At 39.4% G+C, this 22,590-nt stretch overlaps 1 protein-coding gene across 3 annotated transcripts in view; it reads left to right on the top strand.

The window, feature by feature from the left end:
- The first annotated feature begins 236 nt into the window (after positions 1–236).
- rbm20 (RNA binding motif protein 20) overlaps positions 237–22,590 on the top strand; it is a 55,123-nt gene continuing 32,769 nt past the window's right edge. For 2 of the 3 annotated variants that reach the window (XR_014920932.1, XM_085459895.1), the window contains exon 1: positions 237–643. Coding sequence is in view for 2 of the 3 variants with exons in the window: in XM_085459895.1 (XP_085316021.1) it covers positions 522–643 (122 nt within the window). In the remaining variant the exon portion in view is untranslated. Of the gene's footprint in view, positions 644–1,624; positions 3,422–22,590 lie in introns of those variants that run through there. The other variant, XM_085459896.1, reaches the window with a different exon arrangement.

The raw sequence follows: 22,590 nt of genomic DNA, 5'->3' as shown, positions 1-22,590 counted from the left end.
ACTGCATGGAGCTGTCCTGGGCAGGGACTCCCTTTTAGTCTATTTAACTCACACCCCCCTTATGCGGTCCCCTGAGCCCACCTCTTCTGTTATTCCCTCTTTAACTTCACTCAGTCATCCTCCTGTTTCTCTTTGAACAGGCGCTACACTGATTTCCCCATCTCTTGCCCCTGGAGAGAATACAGGAAGTGAAGGGAAGTCTTGGAAGTGTATGTAGCATAGTTTATAGGGAAAGTTGGATAGCCAAGGGTAAAGGGGGCTTTGCTGCCTTTGCTGCTGTCGATCAGGAGTAGCTGAGCAGCAGAGACCCCGCTGAAGTGCTCAGTCCCCAGTCTCTTCCTGCCTGTTGGTATTTCTGTGGCCGTTCAGTGAAGAGAAAGAAAAAAAAAAGACAAAGAAAAGCAGGCTGGAGAAAGTTGCCCTATCAAGATCTGGTGTCTTTGGTCTGAGGTGGTTACTTCTGAGGGGGGTGACTGGAAGGGTGTAAAGGCTGGGGGTGGTGCTAGGGAGTTTGTTTTGCCATGCAGAACGTTTGGGATCGGACAAGCAGCGTTGACAGTGACAAAACAGGTCATATAATAATGCTGGGAAAAGGACAAAGCAGTGGATACCCCCCTGAGACAACAAGCAACACCTTACAGAGGTAAGCGCAAAATCTGTAAACCGCAGAATCAGGATACAGTACAAACACATGCCAGGTGCTCACGTGGCTCTATGAAAAAAAGTCCACAGCACGTTTTTGCAGTGGTATCATGAATATCCTGAAAAAAAAGTTGTGATGTTGGAAAAATGTCTGCATCTGTCCTGTAAGGTCTTCTTGCATGAAATCGAATTTGATAACCTTAAATACGGCTATCTATAATGTGTCTTAGTGAATATTACTACAGTACTGAGGATTTTATACTCACCATATATATAAAAAAAAAAACAATATGCAACAATATAACAAAGTGCTTATTAAAATTTATTTAAAAAATATCTGCACTTTAAAGAGGCTCTAAGGTTCTTTTTTTGGAAAAAGCAATATAAAATTAAATAAAAGGGAAATTGTACAGTCAGCAGGTTTATCTGAATATACTGAGCTAACACATTTTCCCCTTTAAACATATCCAGGATTCATATTAAAAAGCAGAAATGCTGACTGAAAATAAACTATCGGCCTTGCTGTGATTTTTTTTTCCGCTGCTCATTCAAATCTGTGGTTGTCTTGTTCAAAATATTAGATGTGTTGAAAACAATCCCACTGTTTTTAACGTCACACGTTTGCTGCTGCTTCTTAAATTGGAATAAATTATATTTTGTAAACTACTTAACCTTTTAAAACCAAAACAATTAATTTAGGAAAATTAGCTGTTTTCAACATGTACTTTGTACCTAAGATCACTAAATTCAGTTGATAAACATATCCATTAAATTTAGAAAATTAGATGTAATTTGTAAGCCAAACAATGTGAAGTCACTGAAAGGTCTTATATTAAATTTGTCAGCAACACAGTATCACTGAGCTCAAGCTCTGCAACCCTACAATAAAACTGTAAAACGTATGTGATCATTTCTGTAACAAATCTTGATTATATTGATTATATTTTGTATTTATTGATGATTTTTCTTTGAATTACTGTACAGTGTGTGAGGAGACAACTGAGCAATTTGTCTTTAAATATTAATATGAATTGGTGGAAACGTTTATTGGGCAGAGAGTTTCTACTGAATGAATACATGAAAATTGTTGTGTGTGATAGTATCAGTAGCTACATTTTATTTGGTTAATTGCAAATCAGCAAAGTAAAAGAGTTCGATAGCACTTTAATGGACTTCCATTCTGCTGTTTATTTAAGATCGTCATTCAGTTAAGGATTTGTCGCCCTGCTTGCTGCCATCATCAAAACAAACAAAAACCCAACATGTAGTCAGACTGTGCAGCCTTAGAACGACTTTTTCTCGAGACTTATTAGTTACCTAAAAAGTATTGTTGGATAACCTGGAGAATCAAGAGCTGAGATAAATTATTAAAGGAAAAGTGTTTAAGGGAAATAAAGTCTAAATATTCCAAAACCAGAAACAAGCAACGGTAGGATTGTACAAATGTTCAAATTTAATAGATCATTATGCGCTTTCTTAAACATCGACCCGAGTGTTTTCAGTTACACTGTGACATGCTGAGGTCTTCTTGTCTTAAGTGCTATAAACATTTTCTTAATTCTCAAATATTCAGCCCAGGCATGGATATCATTCATTTAAACATGTCAGAAAAAATCTTTCAGATATAATAATCTGAATTTTGTTAGTTGTGAGGAATTTGTACATTTGTACATAAGGCAAACTTTTAGCTCAGATATTTTTTCAGACTAAAATAAAATACACGATTTTTTACTTTTAGCTCTGGAAATGTCTGAACATGTAAAATAATAATAATTTTTTTTTTTTTTTTAATGGAGCAAATAGATTTTCCAGCGCTTAGTGAGTCTATGTGCAGGGTTTTCTCACTTGCAGTGACTGTTACGCATTCGAACTGCTGTGCAAACCTCTGCCAAACAAGAAAAGTTAGGGCTCAACAAAAACAAAAAAAATTCTGCCAGACTTTCTATGTTTCTGCATCACACGAATAAAGCTGTACAAAAAATAAACATGAAAAAAGCAACAATAGGAATGTACAATTATGTACTAAGATCATTATAATGCAGCAAATAAATATGTGCAGTAAGAAAAAGTATCTGCTCTTTGGGTAGTAGACTGTAACAAGATTGGTGAGACTTTTTGTTGTTGTTGTTGTTAAAAGCTGTCACCCCTTTAAGAAAAGAGCCATTTTAGCTGCTTTCTTAAACACCTACCAGGGTCTTTTCAGTTGTAATGTGACAGATTATCCCAGATATAAGACAGATATAAGGAATTAGTTCCATCAGGAAGCTTTTTCTTTTTCATATCACCACAGGCTACAATAAAATAAATGGATTTTCCAGAGCCTAACATGTCCACGTATGCAGTTTTCTGACTTGCCGTGAATGTATACGGACCACTGTGCAAACATCTGCACAATTAATAAGGAAACTGTAAAGTTGTAACATGTCGTTACAAAAACATTCAGCCAGAATTTAGGACAGGACCGAAGGATCCGGGTGACCAGACTGCATGTTTGTGGTGGTTTAGTGGTGAGTAGCCTGTGACGGATTGTCCTGTAACAGATCAGTTGAGCATGCTTGACATGCTTTGTCACACCATCTATGCATTAGCATTCATACCTTCCCTTATTTTGCCATTTCACTTTCCTGATCTTATGACTCTTTCCCACCTGCCACGGCTCTATATCACTGTGACAGCGCGTCACAGAGGGGAAAGTTCAGTGTCTGAGCGAATTTTACCTTGTACCACAGACCGTGCGGCTCCGCATCGGAAGTTGATATGTGAAAATGCAGCAGGAAAGGTAAAAGCCGGTGTTCTTCTATCGATGTGCTGATACTTTTCTTCAGTGCTGTGAAAGCCACATTTCAGAACAAAACAGAACAAAACTCAAAGGCATTACATGTTGTAATACGTTACGGTCTAAAACTCAGCTTTGTAAAGAACAACTTTGTCTTTAATGAAGTAGTGAATATATTGCATTTGATTTTTGGGTTAGTTGTAAAAGCATTTGCGTTTGGGAGTATCCATGGATTTATAAATAAAGCTATAATCATGTACTTATATTTATATAATATTTATTTGTTTGTTCACTGTAAATCAAAACAGCAATGATATAGTTTATTTTATGCTCCTCTTCTATTTAACGTTACATTGGTACATAGTTAAGCTCATCAGGACAGAGAATGTTCTGCATTGATAAACATGTACAATTATAATATTTATGTGTTTTGTTTTATTCGTCGACTGATCTGTGATCTTTTTTTGCCTGTCTAAATGTCTGTGTTCTCAAAACTTTTAATGTAATAAATAGCTTTCAGTGGAGGCAGTGTAAGTGTAAGAGGGGAGCCAATTGAGTTGAAGGACCATTTTGCCATGTGTAACCACGCTCGAGCCTTAGGGAAAGTATATAGCCACAGCTGTCGAAAGCAAAATATTGAAAATAACTATGTTGTGGTTCAGGGAAACAGAAGCATCCTCCAAAAATCCTCTGGAGATCTAGTTTTTGAAAATGAAGTTTCACAGATATTTACTCTTTCGGGCTGTCCCCCTCTGGTGACGTGTTGTTAACATCCTTTTTCTGTTGTTTAAATCTCATAGATTTTAAGCCATTAAACACAGATGTCTGAAAATTGACAACAATAGAAAACTATTGATGTGTTTTATCAAAGCAAATTCACATCCTTTAGTTTGCTGCCAAGTGTGTCATGTTTCAAAGCGCTCTTTGCACCGAGTCGTTAACTTGAAGTTTCAATCATCCCTGCAATCCCCTGCAAGGTCATTAACGGGAGCTAATTTAGACTTTCGCACACTTTAAATGGATCTGGCCAAATGGCCGTCTGGACAGAGAAGTGTTGAGTGATTGGTGTGGTCGCTTTGCAGATCTGTGATTGTGCGGGATCCCTTTGAAACCCGTGATGTTGGTTGGCACAAGGCTGAGCAAATAAAAAATACAGAGTAGTTAATTTTTTTTTATGTTTTAAAATAACATTTGATACTAAAATACAGTCATCACTGTCCCCTCCAATAGATCTTGTCTCTCCTTAAGAAGACAGAAAAGTTGACAAAACAGATTAATTACGCTCGTCCTTCATTTTTTACCAGGAAGATTTGTCCTTTCTGTTGCTTACAGAAAATCTTAATTTCTAGTGTCACCTATTTGTGTCACGGGACCATCTACCTCCCCCACCAACACCTCAAGCATGTGTTCACTGCCTTGTTGACACGTGGCAGCAACTGTGGCTAATCCTGATGTTAAATGGTTGACAGTTGCACCGGAGAAAGTCTTCGTAGGTACAACGGCCGCGCTGGTGTCCACTTTCAGCCAAGTGTAGGTGCATCCTGTAATTGGATCATTAAATTAGGCTGAGGATGTTACCACAAAATGCACCATTAATATCAGCCCACGGCACAACAAAGAAGTTTCATTCTCTATAACTTTAACATAGCCTTTGTGACTTGTACATAAAGATCAGTGTCTCTAATGCAGAGTAATAAAGCATAACAGTAAAAACAAACACGTAACAGTTTATTTGGCTGGGCTTTACCTAATTTAAATGATTTTTAAGCTTGAGTACACCTTTTCTAAAGCTCTGCAATATTTCACTTAATTCGGCACACATTCTCTTACAGCACAAGCCATTGCCAAAACTATTAAATGCATATTCTTCAAGCTAACAGTCTGTGAAAAGGCCTTAGAAAAACATTGTTACAAGCAGGATTTGTGACATGCCACAATGGTGAAAGAAAGTTTAGGTGGTGGCAGACTCCAGCAGTATGCTGTAGCTTTAATGGCTGAACCAAACAGTAGATCCAAAGGCTAAATAAAAGACTCACAGAGCAAAAATCCAAAAATTCAGACAAGGAAGATTTACAGGAAATTTCGAAACAAGTCACAAGAAAATACTGGAAATTGCTGAGATAGTCTGACAGGAAACAGATGGCAGCATGGCTGTATAAAGAGTAATTAAGTCAAGGGAAACAGGTGTTGGGGGCAAACAGAAACCAAAGGAACACGTACAATAAACTGGTAGAAAGTTTCAAAATAAAACAGGAAATGATCATACGGAGTCTGTGCTGGTTGTGACAGTAAATTCATGTCTGTGGTTCTTCTCCTGCAGCACATGGGGTTATGTCCTGGTGGGAAAGGGTTTATAGGCGTTGAGTTGGTAGACTTAGCAAGGCTAACTATTTGGAACAATGGGAGTGGTCAGAGTTAAAGGGGTTTAAATGTCTTTACAAATGGTATCCACATTAAAAGACAGCAATGATAAAAGAGCATTGTCAAATATCTGCATCTGTATATATTTACCAATGAGATTTGCACGCAACTTAGACGGGCTTGAGAGGGATGCACCACTTAATCCCGAAATCATCACAGTTTCAGTTTGGTTCTGGTGTCTCTATAAATGAAGCGGTAATATGACGCCGATGCTGTGATGGTCTTCTTAGCTGATGCAGAAAAAAATCACAGACGCAGCTCGAACAATATTAATAAAATGAGAGGCGGTAATTGTTTGTGACGTTTGATTGCAGTTGCTTGGATTCATCAGTAACACAGTATCAGCTGCACATTACTGAGAATCACACAGACTTTTGCTCTTTCAATGGATGGACTGTAATTCTAGCACCATGAGCACAAAACTGAGAAAGATTAGCAGGATCGCTCAGAGAGACAGTCATACTGTTAGGATGGTTACAGTTTGTTCAGCGTAGAGCTTAAAGTATCCAGTAGCTGTTTGAGATTTTTACTTTTTTTTTTTTAAATTTGTGACTATTTCTTCTTGAAAATTATTTAGTTACAGTTACATAGCATAGCATGAACCTTTTGAGCAGTTGATCCTAGCTCTAATTACAAGAGGCAATCAGTTGTCTTTGGGATCAGCTCTTCATCACTACCTTTCCAGCTCTTAATGCTTAAATATATGAGCTGGCAGAGTTTAAAGGTCTCGATGTGAACACAATCTAAATTTAAAGGGTTGTTCATTTGAAACGGATGAAGTGTACTTCCCAGCGGGGGCTGCAACATTCTTTTTTTCGGATAAATTCTTCAACGTGTTTGTAAGATTTGCTCCGTGCATGTGAACAGTGACTGCTTTTATATGTTTGTGATGGTGCCTTTGTTGGGCCTGGGATAATATTTCACTATCCTAATATAAATAAGCCTTTGTCCATTTCCAAAAAACAAAAATGGGAAGATTATGTGAAAAGTTTAGTAAGGACACATTCTCGTCATGATCCACTGGCAGCTCATCAAACACTAAACTGGGCACTTTTTATTTAACGCTGACTATATGGCTTGTTTTCCATCTTTATGAGTCCTTGCATAATCACTGTTATTAAATAAACTATGCATTTTTTTATCAAACCATCTGCTGCTGGACTAGACATTCCTCCTTGTTATAACAAATTATGTTGGGACAACAGCTCTGCTGCTCTTCTGCAGATGTGGGGGTTGCATCATCAAAGTATTGAATACATTTTTTGTAACTTATGTCCGTGACAGTAATCAAATAACTTTAGTTTTTCATAATTTTGTATTTTGTTGTTCAGGTAGCGCGTAGGTAGTGTGCTGCATGTAAGCTTGGGTACGTGGGCACTTTGCTTGAATTGAGCATAATTAAACCCCACATTGGATTCAATGAGTCATAAATGAGTCAGATACTGTTTTAAGGTTTTGTCAATACTGCTGCTGCTGTGCTATTTTCTTCTGACAAGGCTAACGCGAGTAGGAGGCCTCTGCTGCTTGTTGTCAATCAGTCGTTTAGTGGTATTTGTTCAAGATATAGTAAAGTGAGGGAAGAGGGAGGATTAAAGGCTAATGCCACAAGCATAGTTCATTTTTTGACGCTCTATGTAGTGTATAAAAACTCGACTGACAAATTTGCTGCTATCCAAAACCAGCAGTCAGAAAGTTTAATACCGAATGTGAAAGTTTTTCACAAAGTTAGACGATTTTACTATTAATGCTGAGCACAATATTGATTTGTTTTCAACTTTTCTCACATGTAGGGCCTTGACGGATAAAGAAGTCCCTGTCAAGTTAGCAGAGAGCTTTTCTGTTTGCAGAGGCATGCATGATTGGTGCTTACAGTAACCTGTTTTGCAGGTGGCAAAATTAATATTTTGGCTTTAGTAGTTAAAATGAACATTTACAGGATTTGTCAGCCAGTTATAGCACTGTTCAGCTGCAGTAAAAGCCTTCACTGCAAAATATTCGAAATGTCTAAAATCTTGGGAATTAAAATGAATAAGTTTGTCTTTCTCAGCCTTTAAAGCTGTAGTTTAACCTGGGAGTAAACTATTTTTCGAACCAGGAAAGGTCTGAATAGACTGGCTCTTCTGATTGTCCTAATTAATATAAATAAATGTCACCCTGCAGTGCAGCTACTGTATGTCAGACTTCAGTGCAAGGTCACACATTGCACACACACAGTTAGAGGAAGCAGCTCAGTTCTGAATTGGGAGAATGTACTGAATGCATGTTGCCCTACAGGTTTAACAGAAGGAGAGTACGGGTGTTTAAGTGACACATAAACCCACACAGTATCACACAGCCACTCTGCTTTGCTCTGTTAGGCCGGCATCAACAGCTGAGGCCAGTGGAGATTGTAGCACGTGTGCTCACCCCAAAGGCATCTTCCTTTCATCCACATAGTGAGCAGGCCAGAATCCAGGAAATCAAATTCTCTGTATACTTGTCATGCACAGGTGGAGCTCGCACACACATACACAGACAATACCTGCAGATAAGAACTTTATTTGTTGATTTATCTTTGTTCTATATGAGGACAGTTTTTTTTAAACGTTATTTCACATGTGCACACCAAGATTATGTCACTATGTCGTCCGTGGGTTTGCCAAGACAATCTAATCCTTTGTGAAGTGTACTTTAAAGACATACATACATTTAATCTCCATTTCATATATTTTAAAGACATTTTATATCATATTTTGCTTGTTACAATCCCAGATATATCAATTTGTTTAGGTGTTGTTTATCTGTTTCGTTGTGTCTACGCACTTGGTGTGTGGGTGTATTTTTGTTATTTTATGTGTTAGCGTGCTTTTGCTTATGCTGTGTGACTATGTACTACTGTAGCTCATTATATACTTGTCATTATAGAGCAAAGTAATCTGGCACAACATATTACCAGCAATGGATTTGTTATTGCATGGTGCTAATGTCTGCTAATGCAGTCTCTTTGTATCGTGAAAAAGAGCACCGCTGAAAGATAAATAGGTGGCGTTGGGCGTAGACTGTTCTGTTATGTTAAGGATTTAGCCTAACCTTGTGCTTACGATTTAAAATTAGTTGGTTATGTAAATTAAAAGAGCTAGTCTATTACTGGTTGTTGAATTTGGACTTGAATTCTGTCAGTATCTGGGTAGGGATAAGCAAATGGCCCCCGTCCCATTACCCGGGGTTTGGCTATGTATAGGTCCTTAATAGCAGAAATACCACACTCAGCTTCTCTGCGTTAAAAGAAGGGCTGCTCAGTAGGGAACACCATGGCAAGCAGAAGGAAGGCAAAAGGTGATAAATACCTTTGTATAATTATTTATAATCACCATATAAATGAACTGCGTGTGAAATTGGATTCATTCATCTTGACCGTCACAGGCAGTGGAGCGGTGCCTGATTGTTTTTGCTGGCTTTTTTTCCATCCAGGGACATGTTTACATGTCTGGCTGACCACAGAAAGTCCCCACAGAAAGTCAGGTTTAAGTGGTTTTTAATGGTTAATATGATCCAAAGCGTACTAATAACTTTGTCAGGTTTTGGTTATGTATATAGTGAAGATGCTCTGTGTTTATAAGGTTATATGTCTCCCTAATTTCTAAACCAGTGATAGATATTTGGAAATAAATCTATTCAGTACTGATTTTAATGATTAATAGACAAAAACACTCAGTTGGTCTGCAGATATAGCAATATAACTGCTTTTTGAAGAAAGCCATCTGTTTGTGATTAGCTGGTATTCATGCTGGAGGTTTCTTCCTGCTAAAGGGGAGTTTTTCCTTCCCACTGTCGCCAAAGTGCTTGCTCACAGGGGGTCATATGATTGTTGGGTTTTACTCTGTATGTATTATTGAAGGGTCTACCTTACAATATAAAGCACCTTGAGGCGACTGTTTTTGTTATTTGGCGCTGTATACATAAAATTGAATTGAATTGAATTGAAGTTTAAAAACTGTAAAAGCTGATATGTTATCAAACCTCATTTGACCAAATTCAGGATTTTATATCAAAATTTAGCTTTTTCTTTTGTAACTAGTAGTTTGAACTAGTTCATGACCAACGTACTTTGGAAGCTACAGCTCAAAGTCTTTTCAGCATTTCCGACTATCACCATGTTTCCTTGAACTGTTGACATATTTTCTAATAGTGAAAAGCATTCAAACTAATGGAAGTCTGGAAACTATAACTCAGTTCAATTCAGTTTTATTTATATAGTGAAAAATCACAAGTCACAAGGTCCTTTTTGCTGTAAGGTACAAAAAGGAGTGCAGTATTTCATTCATAGAGACATGTTTGGACATTAGACCTGTTTACCTGTCTTTATGTTTATATATCTGCCCTTGTTTGCTGAATTTCACACAGAAGTTTTGGTGTAGGCAATTTGTGGCTCTTTGTATTGCCTTTACATCTCCAACTGAACATTTTAGTGTATTCAGATAAAGTTCTCTGAACATTTTTGATTATTAATGTCACTACTAATCTAGTTCCGTTCTCAAAAGTCCAGAAAATACAAAACAAACTTGTACAAAAAAACTTTCTCATTACAATTCACTCTATCTTTGTATTTTACCATGTGTTTTACCAAATGACAGGACTTTCATCTGTAAGGCAGCTCAACACTGTTCACACTCTTTTGACTATATGTGGAAATGAGTGACAGCCTGAAGAAGCTTGATGATTTGTGGTGGAATTAAGATAGAGTTGGACATTTAATAGGGTTGGCTCATGTTGCTTTTTGACCCATTTCTATTTGTTTCACCCTCACGAGGGGCGCGAGAAAGTTGGGCTGAGGGAGTAGATGACAGAAGCTGTTCTCAGTGTGGCATGTTCAGACCCTGGGATATGTGGAGGACACCAGGTGGGCAATATATAAATTATCAGACATGCCAGGAGAGAGGACTCTTATAGTTAGAGCTAATATACAACTTTACAACTCAGCAATTGTAATTGTAGATACAGTCTGCACAAATGTTAATGGGGAAATGCCTGATATCCACTCTGGAGTTTGGCATAGCAGGTGAACAGAACAGCTGATAGAGTATATATGTTGAGAACAGGTTGCTGTGTGAAGAAAAATGATGAATGCTCTTGTGTGGAAATGGAGGCAAATGAAAGATATCTTACAATAAACACAGGACTTTGCTTATAACCCGTTTGGGAGAATAATGAAGTTTAGTGGAGTAGTTGTAAAATGGAGCCCTGAAGATGATATAAGGATTAAATAAATTTAACTCATTTGGACAAAAGCCATATTCAAATTTAAATAATTAAACAGTGTTTGATAAACTCTCCATCACAGAATAGCTTACTGTTTGAGTTTGTGTGTGGCTGAACTGCAGCCAACAAACAGGCCTCCAATGTTTCTGTGAGAGAGTGAGTAAGCACACGTTATCTGTTTATTATTATCTGTTTAGTAACATCATTACATAAATATTGTGTAGTACTATTAGATTATCTATAATACTGTCACAATTTAATTTAATGGGTAGATCTTTTATTTCATTATGACATAATGTTCAGTAAACATTCAATTCTTTTCTGTTAAAGATGTCTATGAATGATTTAATAAAAACATAACTAACTAAAGAAAAGTGTCCCTAATCCTATAGTTGTAATCAGATCACTTTTAACACATAAACCTTTACATTAAACCCAACATCACAGCTAGTTTGGAGTAGTTCTGGAGTACTTAGTATTACATATACTCAGTACTTATATGTATAAATATTAAGCAGTGGAGTTCTACAAAAAAAGTATTTTTTTGACTTTATAAGAGGCCAGTAAAGACTATAAAGTTTCTGTGACCACTTTTAATATTTAAGCTCCTCACAACTTTATTAATTATTGTCTTTCATCTTAAAATTAAAGGCTACACATGTTTAATGGGTTAACTTGACAACATCAGCACTCTAATTTATCCTTTTTTCAATTATTTTTTATTTTCCTGGAGATTAAAGTCACTTTTTGCCTCCCTTAACTTTAAATAGTGAAATTTCAACAATAAATCAAGATGCCTGAGCTACATTTACGCATTAAAATAACCCCACTTAAGTCACTTGGTAATTTGTCTACATATTGGAATGGGAGTGTTTCCCATGAGACCACATTACTACTAGTGAGAACCACTTTATCTGCCATCTAGCCCCCTTTGTGTTATCTTTCATGTAAGCATCAGAAGCATGGCACTTTGCCAGACTCTCAGCACCAGACCAGTAAATAAATATTACTTAAACATTTTATACAATTTAAAAACTCAAAGAAGAAGTATATGTATACTATTATCCTAAATATAAAACCATCCAAGCTTTTGGACAAAATTGAAAAAATCAGAAAAATTGTTTCTACACTCTGTAAAATAACATCGGAAATAACATTATGTATGCTACCAAGAAATGCTGAAGTCTTTCAGGCCCTTACACCAAGCTTTGAAAAGTTTTTGTCTTGAAGTGAAGTGGAAATGATGGCACTGCTGAGGGGACAGTACAAGTAATGATGTGTTCACACCAAATGTGAAGAGAAGTTTTGCCTTAGTTTATTCCCATGAGTACAGCTGCATGACTTGAAGTTTTTGAAACAAGAAATAATCACCCCTAAAAGCCAACGAGGAGTACCACTGAAAGCTAGAACCAAGTGGGACGATCGTGGCTCAAGAGTCGACAGTTTGTCTTGTAATTGGAAGGTTGCCGGTTCGAGCCCCGGCTTGGTCAGTCTCGGTTGTTGTGTCCTTGGGCAAGACACTTCACCCGTTACCTACTGGTGGTGGTCAGAGGGCCCGGTAGCGCCAGCGTCCGGCAGCCTCTCCTCTGTCAGTGCCCCTCAGGGCAGCTGTGGCTACAATGTAGCTTGCCATCACCAGTGTGTGAATGGGTGGATGACTGAATGTAGTGTAAAGCGCTTTGGGGTCCTTAGGGACTAAGTAAAGCGCTATACAAATACAGGCCATTTACCAAGTTGCAGTAACATATTTTCAGAAGTTACCATAACTTCCTGCAATTTTGCCCATATTACTCCAGGCACCATACTTGAGCTCAGTGTGTGATTGTGTATGAGGAAACTCCAATCCGATGGTTTTTCACATATTAACTATTTTAACTATCTTAACTACTTGCACTGGCCGGCACAGTTGAATAGTGTTTGCATGTAATCACACCACAAGACAAGGTACCTTCATGTTTGTTGTAAATGCACAATACATCTGCTAATTGTTAAGGATAAGTGTCTTGCTTAAGAGCATCCAAGTGGGGTAGTAAGCAACGGTATTTCTTTTATGTTACCACATACATTTTATACTGCAGGACTATATATCATCACATAAACTTTAAAATCTGTGTATATAAATTTCTGAGGAGGAGAATGCCAGTTCAGAAGCATTATATGGTAAGCTTTAACAATGTGATGCAGAAGCATGAATGACCATCATCCAGATGACCTCTTTTTAGGGGAAGACTTTGCTTATTTAAGCAAGATAGTACCGTCATAACAAAAAAAACAACAACAAAAAAAAAACAACAAAACAAAACAAAAAAAACCACAAAAAAACCCAAAAGCTTAGCTGTGGAATCGGTAAATCAGAATGCTAAACTGGCCTGAAGTTCATTTCTGACATGCATCAGCGCGTTATGTTGCAAAAAATGCATGAGGCCCAAACTGTGGAGCAGATCCTTAATCAGTCACCCAAGAAAGGGAAAACATGTTGAAAACTACTGCAGCTGTGCTCCTCAGGTTCAAAATGCATACAGTGTGTTTGAACAAGGCTTAATCTTTCACCAGGATAAATGGCTCCTTTTCCAACTGTTGAAAATATGCTCCTGGCATCAAATTCAATATTAGGATAAATTTCCTCATCGTACATGTTTTTGCACTGTGTTCAGACAGATATAGAGTATACCATCCATACCACTCAATGCGAGGATTATGGCACGGCTGCTCCACATTTTTGGTAATTACCGACGTTTTTTATTCGTTTTTTATTCATTTTTTAATATTGCTGTCATGGTTTATCCACCAGTATTTGCATGCTTTCTCAAATGATATAAAAATGTGCATAAAAGTGGGAATTTAGCTCTGATTTTCAAGGGCTGTAGTTTAAATTATTTGCCTGTCATTAATTTTGCTCTTTTGTATTTTCAACAGAATCTTTTTTGGTATTGAGGTTTTACCTCTACTTTATAATTCTCTCTTAATTGTAAGAGTTTGATCAATTATAAAACTTCAGCCTTCTCTTCAAGTTAAGTCCTACTGATTGTCCCAAAGTGTGGAGCAGCAGGCATTCAGGACTCACAGTATTTTTGGTGTAGTGTTGAGTCACGGAGAGGTTTTGGGGCCTGGAATGAGTCACTGCCCTGTCTATCCGCACAGACCTTACATAACACTAAAACAGTCTTTTTTTTAAATACTCAACTTGGCAAACTAGGTCAGGTCATCGTCATTGTGTTGATGTAACATCTAACTTTTCTTCTTTTTTTTATCGGTGTGGGTAGCATTATTAAAAGGCTTTGAGCTCTTTAGCTTTAATAAGATGCTACTTTTTAGTTCATCTGTCGTTATAATATGTAGGTTAATGACAAATGAGTAGCTGAAAGCAAAAAGATCATCTTCATTTTGTCATTACACTTGACTCATCACTGCTATGTAACTCTTTGTACACATTCTTTTGTGCCATCATCTTATCACCTTTTTAGAAGCACATTTGTGTGTATGTAGATTGACTCACCCACACTAGGTTTAATTACAGCATAGATCTTTGATCACGCCTCTTCTTTACCCTCATCTGAAAGGTTGGCATAATGTTTTTGTATGTTTTCATTTCTTTAGCTTTGCTCTTGGTTTGAAACTTTGTTTGAGGGTGGTGTAAGATGGAGTCTTATTCCAGTCCACTCAACTCTGTGTAAGACCGATGGCTGTCATTGTGGGCGTTAGAGAAGACAGGGTATGATCGAGTGGTGATGGTGAGGTAGAATTGCAGCTTGGGTTTTTAATTTCTTTATCTTATTTCCTTTAAAATCAAAAATAATTAACCACATTCACAGTTTTAACACAGACAAAGTTTGTGGCTCTTCCTAGAAAATTTGCTAACTCCTTTTTGTGTAATGGCAACTTTGCTTTCAGGTGTTTACAATGTCCAACAATTACTCCACAGTGCTGTGTCCAAGGCAGAAACAATCATACGTCAGGCTGCTATTTCTGGCGTCTGCTATCATCCGCTCTCCATCCCCTATCACCGACTGACAGACAGGGATGATAAAGAGATGTCTGTGTGGATGTCTGGGATGGGGGAGGGAGGTGGCAGTGGTGGTGATGGGAGGTAAACAGTGGCTAAAGCACAGAACAGCCCCAAACAGGAAGAAATAATGAGATGGGGGTGTAGCTACATAGCAAGCAGGAGTTTGAGGAAGGGATTAGAAATCAAGCATGCTAATGGGCAGCCTAAAATATCCAGTGTCATAAGGGGGAGGTGACCTGGAAGATTTTTGCTTGTCACCACAAGGTCAGCATCCATGCCAAAGAGCTTCCTGCCAATTAACTTCCCAGCTAATCAATTGCACCACAGGGAGGTGGGAGAGGTGGTGGGTTGACATAATAATGGCACTTCTCCTTTTAATTTGTTCTCTCTGTTTTTCATTTGTCTGAGAAACACGGACTGTCAGCGCAGTGCACGAGGAAAAAAAAAAAAGTTACTCTGGTGTTTTTGTGTGTGGGTCTGGAACAGCTCAGACACAGCTGTCAGTGACTCATCAGTGTGAAGATAGCAGGGCAGTAACCTTCCTGACTCCCTGTGGTGTGTGTGGATTTGCCTGTTCCCCTTCGCAGGCGGTAAACTGAAGACAAAACTCCCTCAGTCCGCTGAGGCGTTGTGTTCTCAGTAAAAACCTCTCTGGTTTATATGTATCTTTGTGTGTGTATGTTACACATAATTTCTAACTGCAGTGTGCTGCAATGCAGGCATGCTTTTTCATGTATATTTCTATGAGGGTTCTCTTGAAATGATGGTAACATTTTTTTTAAGTTGAAAACACACAGAGAGAAAGCTCCTAGTAGGGCTTAACAGCATATGGTACATTTATTTAAAATTGACCTGCTGTTTTTGTATTTATCACATATTTATCCCTGGAATTGAGCTGCAGGTTGGTGGAGCCTCTTACGTAATCATGTGTCTGAGCCAAGCGGTTTCAGCTACTCTTGCTTTAAGGACGCCTTTTTTCGGTTTTCAGATTGACTGCCATTCGTAAACAAAAATGTTTTGTGAACTATATTCCGGGCACAACCATATTAAAGAGACGGGCTTTGATATTGTACCGATCCAAGAGCATTATTTGAAACTTTGGTAATGTGAAATATTACAGAAAATAAGGAAAAGCATTAAAAATTTAATTTGAAGTTTCTGAAAGTTATTGTATATTGTGGCAAAACAATGTTTGCACGAACCCAGTAGACATTTCATAGTAATTTTTTTCATTAGTCCTCCCAGAGCTGTTTCTACCAGACTAAGTTTACAGTAGTTTTTGTAGCCTCGTGGCATCTCAGATTGTTTTTGCATTGCAGTTATCGTACCGTATGGTGCTAACCACACACAGACTACCTCAATAACTGCTGCTGATCGAGGCGCATCATCAGCCTTATGCTATCAGATCGTTTTGCATTCAAAAATACAGAGATGCGACTTTCTGTACATGCAACTGTATATTGTGCAAATCTGTGAACATATTAAGTCAGTCTTTGTAATATGACTATAATTCTCTGCTCCATGACTAATGTGTCAGTTTGTAAACACAATTTTTTGTTATTCAATATATGTGTAGACATATGTGTGTGTGTGCGCATAGCAGTTTTTTCAGAATTTCACACTGAAGCTTGTCACAGATGCTGTGTGGATTTTTTTGTCTTTGACTTTGATTTAGTTTATGCAACTGAAAGGAAAGACGTGTCTCAGCGCTGTGTATTTGTAGTAGGGTTGCCAACCGTCCCTTAAAATACGGAATCGTCCCGTATTTCGAAACAAAAGTACACGTCCCGTATTGAGCTAATAAGGGACGCACTTTGTCCCGTAATATAGTGAGAATCAAAAGTAGTCTATAAATGTTAATGGAATTAACGCTTTGTTTGAAAACATAATTCCCAGCCCCTCTCCTGCTTTGTGACCAATGAGCTGACAGCACACTTATGACAATTCGAGTATGACAATTCAGATTATCTCATTGGTCGAGGAAAGGTCGCTTACAGAGAAAATACCGGAAGACAACAGATGACCACAACAACAAGCATGGCCAACAGGGAAACAAACGCCGACACTGCGGTGCAAGTCTCGGATGACAGTACACCTAAAGCGCACTCACAACAATGGCTGAGCGTAATTGAAGTCATGTGCGGACGTATTTTACCTCCAAATGTCCACAACACCTCACCTCCAAGAGTGAGGTGTTGTGGCCATACTAGGGAGACATTCAAAAGGGCTGTTGGAGGGGGGTAAATACATTTTACAGGGGCTATTTATCGGATAAAATATGTTAAATGTCACCATTATTATTGGCCGGCCCGGAAACAGCGGGGGTGTCCAAATTCAGAGGCTGCTTCCATCTGAGGACCCGGCCTTCGCGGTCTAAAGAAAGCCGGGTAGTACGTCACGAGCTCCCTCGGTGGAGTGAAACTCTGCTGTCTGCTCCTTGCTATCTAAAATATAACCGGGCACTGACGTAAACTCTTGACCGTCTCACACTTCTGTTTAACCATTTTCTGTTTGACGTTTATTCAGCTGTGTGAAAACCCCGGAGGAACCCTTCCGAAGGATTAATAAAGTCAAATTTAATTTAATCAAATCTAATAACTTTAATCTCAGCCAAACCAATTTACTCACGAACAAATAAAACACCGAAAAAGCCAAACAATAACATTTTTAAGTTATCAAAGTGACTTATATATCATGTTTAACCCGAATAGGGAAAGAAGGGGGGGGGGTTTGAAGACGATGTGTCGGTCGGCTCAGATATTTGAAGTTTACACAGCTACATTCTCACATGAAAATATGTTAAAAGTTTTTTTGCGACCCAGAAAGAGAAATAAGAGTAATATTAAAACTAAGTTGCTGCTGCCATTGTTGGAAACTGGAATTGGCTGGGCCACGCTATGAATTCTGCAATATGATTTTTCAATTTTGTTGTCCTAGAAAATCGGGCGAAATTCGGGAGAATGGTGGCTCCGGGAGATTTTCGGGAGGGGCACTGAAATTCGGTATTCTCTCGGAAAAATCGGGAGGGTTGGCATGTATGGTTGTGGCAACATCACTAACCTTGTCAAACACCTCAGAGTAAATCATGTCACAGAATATGACGAGAGTATGTTGAGGCGAACTGAAGAGGAGGAGAGAGTCAGGTGCTGCTAGGGCGAGACAGACGTCTCTCATGGAGTCCTTTAGTGCTGCAGGCAGGCAACGTGTTCAAATAGCACAACTTCAGTTTTTTTTTATTTCTATATGATGAACTCTGCATTATTAAGTGATAAGAACAAATAATCTGATGTCCTGTAATCATTATGATGCTATAATTTGAGATACAATAAATAAAATAAGCTTTGTACAAAGTATCGGTATCGGATCAGTATCGCCGATACCACCCTGAATTTTACTTGGTATCGGATCGGAAAGAAAATCAGTGGTATCGCACATCACTACAATCTGTCGCTCGCTCTCTCTGTCTTTCACTCACACAGACACACCACCACCATCAACTTTGCTAAATTGCTAATGAAAAACATTGATCAGGCAGCTGTGATTAAGCAGCAGTGTAAATCCAACTGTTTTCACGGTTGTTGTGGTCATGATAATTTTGTGATGCCACATCGAAAAGGCTCGGATGAGCTTTCTAAAGTTCTACAAGTTGTGCCTCCATGGCTTGTGTCCAGATCACACGCTGCACAGCTGTGCTGCTCAGTCTTTTTCACCGACGTTTACGTGTTTGCGCGTGCGCAGTGTGAGCGGCTGCGGTGACACCCTCACAGCGATTGATGATCGGGAGTTGGTCGTGAGGTGTTAATCGCTTCTCGTTACCCCACGTATACTACACGACGCACGATGAAGGCCAAAATCGGTCTGATCACCAAATCCGTCGCACGACTCAGAAATCGTCTCAAAATGGGCCAAAAATCGCAGTGTGAGCCCAGCATTAGAGCAGCAATGTTTGTTCGCTCAGAGAAAGAAAAATAGGCTGCAAAAGCACAGGGAGGAATGGGAAAAGGAAAACACCTGGCTGGAAAAAGTTAATATGGGCATGTGCAGTGAATATCAGCGCTATGTGGCCAGAAGTGTGATAATATAACTTATTTTGTGTAATAAACATCTGTAAGGATAGATGATTACAACAAATAGATGACTAATACATAAAAGTAATACATAGATGAATAATGATGATGAGTTATGATGCGTAATCATGGGAACAAGCGGGTTTACAAACAGGAGCAGCTGATTAGCATTAGAAAAGCTGAAATAATACCTCAACTGAAGCCAATTGTACTAAATGCACTAAATGTGCACAGTTACAAGAATATTTTTCTTTCTATTGTTTTCTATTAATTTATATAATTTTAAGTTAAGCAGGACAGAGTTCTTTTAAAGAAAGATTTACTTATATTCTCAAAAGTTAAGCATGACAGGCTTCTGTTTAAGAAGGAGACCTGTTTTACTGTGTTAATGTTGTCATTTTGAGCTAAAAATAAATGGCTAAATGATCATTTGTTTCCCATGTGTTCATATCACAAAGAATATGCATCTGCTTAAATCAACTTCAAGTCAAATGGTTAAAAAAATAATTTCACACACAAAAAAAGAGCTACCACACTGGGAAGCATAGCTGGACTGGCCATCGGGCATACCGGGCATTTGCCCGGTGGGCCGCTGGCGATTTTTTGTTTTTATGGGCCGATGGATTTTTTTTATTTTATTATTATTTTTTTAGGAAGGGTATATATAATGAAAGGCGTTGGATTGGCCAATTGGTCATGATCGACTCTGGGCTGGACCAATTACAGCCGAGGAGGCTGGATGCACCCTCCCCCTTGTTTAGCAATCACGCGATTTTCGCGCATTGCATGCCGGGAACTCGTGGCAAAACAATCCAAGTACCGCATCAAATGCAAACATTTGCAGCACCGCAAAACGTTCATTCTCCGGTTCCAATACCTTCTTTTTTTTCTTTGCCGCACAAAAAAGGAATGTACAAAACAAAAGGAGAACAATGCCGGTCCGTACAAAGACAGACTCGACGAAAAGACAAAGAAAAGATACGAGGACAAAATCAAAGGAGTGAAAGAGTGGACAAAAGACGTCAGCGTGCTGCCCAACTTTCACCACGCTCAGATTTATAATTATACGGTTCTTGGAGTGAGTGCATACACTCATGAAGTTTAGTAACTTCAGGTCACTGCAACAAGCCCAGGTACAGTTTACCGACGGATGGGTACAGGACCTTGAAACGCACCGTGTAGAACGAAAGACTATTGTACATATCATAAGTTTACCAGTCTCACAAATCGTCTTCATAAATACACATTCATTAACAGTTTATTAATAGGACCTTTGAGCTCAACGGTAATTAATTAGTAGTGGAAATAATTTCTGGTAGTGTAACAGTGTTTATGTGGTATTATTCCACTTGCCACAAATATCAGTGTAATGGGGAAACAGCGCCCCCCCTCTCGGTGTGGCTGGCTGCAGTAATCGCTGCCAGTCTGCCGTAGCCATACGAGAGGTGAGTTGTATTGTTCCGCACACAATATAGCTAAGTAGTACAGACACATAAAACATGTTTGATTAGCTGAAGAGCACCGAGTGTAATAAGTGCTTAGTGGACACATGTCCAACACCAGTTTTATGTACTTTTCATTTGTTTATTAATGTGTGAAACTGTATGCTAAAGCGGAATGCTAATGAGATGTTCTGCCGTAGTGTGCTGTGCGGAGTGGTGTGTGGCGAGCCTGTGCACTGATAATACACCGTTGTTTCCATTCAGGTACATCATTTGTTGTTGCTGTTATTTTATTGTATATTAGAAATTGTAATATTGCTGCAGTAATCGCTGCCAGTCTGCCGTAGCCATACGAGAGTGTGCTGTGCGGAGTGGTGTATGGCGAGCCTGTGCACTGATAATACACCGTTGTTTCCATTCAGGAAATAAAGTGGCAACGATCGATCAGAGACTCCTTGTCTTTTTAAAAACACTACACAACGCAGAGTCGAGGAGTCTGTTTGGGCCGAACTGTTGCAGCGGGATGAAGCAGAAACCGGTTACAGTAGCATTACAGAAATGTAGCAGTGACAATAATATTGTATGTTGTAATCGCAATGGACAATTAGTGATACAAAACAACTGTTTTATCTTGTGAATAAAAGTATATGGTTTTGTCAGTGTACCATGGTTATAACAGAAGCGAAACGCAATATTGTGTCAGGACAATTCACTATTTATGCACAATAAACAAAGGAGCATAGCGCGACAATTTCTGTTCAGCGCCAGACTTGCTTGTAATCTATATCACCAATTATGTTAAGAAAAATGACGCATTAACTACTACAAAACTCTGACCTTTGTGGGAATGCTTGGATCAGACTAACATGTGAGCTGGAGTGTTCTGAGATGTTATATTTGGTATATCCAGACCATCCGTCGGCTCTTACTTCGGAAACATGGCTTAAAAATTTTCACTTCAACGACGTAATCCGATAAAAAAAAACGATCTCTTTACCCATCGGCTTCCCGTGGCTGTCATGCGACCGGCTATTGCAGTTAATAATACAACAGCTTCTTGCCATTTTTTGGGTTTCTTTTTATCGCTGTGTAACTGAGTTCAATTGAAAGCCTGCGTGCGCTAGTACCTCTTGCCACAAGTTCCCAGAATCCTTTGCGGTTTTATCCCTGAATGACGTCACATTTCAATCTTTATCCTGGTGGGCCGGTCTCTAGTCAAAATGCCCGGGCCACCACCTGGGTCTGGGTGCAATTCCCCCCTCCAGGGGCAAGGGTACCTAGACCCGGTTTGTAGAGTACGCTTGGGGAGTGTGATTGTGTGTACAGCGTCTCTTTATGTCTGTCTCCACGTTGGTTGAGTGTGGAGTGAGTGCATATGAGAGCATGAGGGTGGGAATGGATGTTTGTGTCTGTGTGTGCCTGTATGTCTGTGTCTATATGTCAGGTTGGGTATCAGACGCCACCTCTCTGGGGACACCTCAGGCCCTCCAAGGTTTGGAGGCCTATCTCTACCCACCACCACTTCCCCTGCCGGTGGCGGACTCCCTCAGGTGTCGGTGCGTTGGTGGTTCTTTGTGTCTGGGGGTGGGCGTCCGGGTACACACCGGCTCACTCCTTGGCGGCCGCTTGTCGGGGCCTGGGGCCTGGGGCTCGCTCGGGCCCCTTTGGAGGTGGGGTGGCCCCGGCCTCTCGGCCTGGGGCTCGGTCACTCAGGCGCAGCTGGGGGCCGGCGGAGCTCACGGGCGCGTCACTGCAACTCCCCCTGACTTCTGCTCCGCGGCTGCTGGGCGAGCCCTCATCTGGGACTCTCCTCAGCTCTTACTGGAACAGTGGCGCGGCTGCCCCTCTGTTGGTCTTCCATGGTCTCTTGTGTTCTGGGGGCCTCTGGATGTCTGGAGTTTTGATCTCCTCCATACCCGCTTCACACCCTGGAGGACGGGGCTGTGGCCCCCCCACACTCCCTAGCAGATCATTACATGGAGAAACCTTTGGAATGCA

Source organism: Copadichromis virginalis, linkage group LG6 (assembly GCF_057382275.1).
Source record: "Copadichromis virginalis isolate Kocher_CV1m ecotype Utaka linkage group LG6, C_Virginalis_male_GT1.1, whole genome shotgun sequence".
Taxonomy (NCBI): Eukaryota; Metazoa; Chordata; class Actinopteri; order Cichliformes; family Cichlidae; genus Copadichromis; species Copadichromis virginalis.
This window is presented reverse-complemented; position numbering and strand designations above follow the sequence as displayed.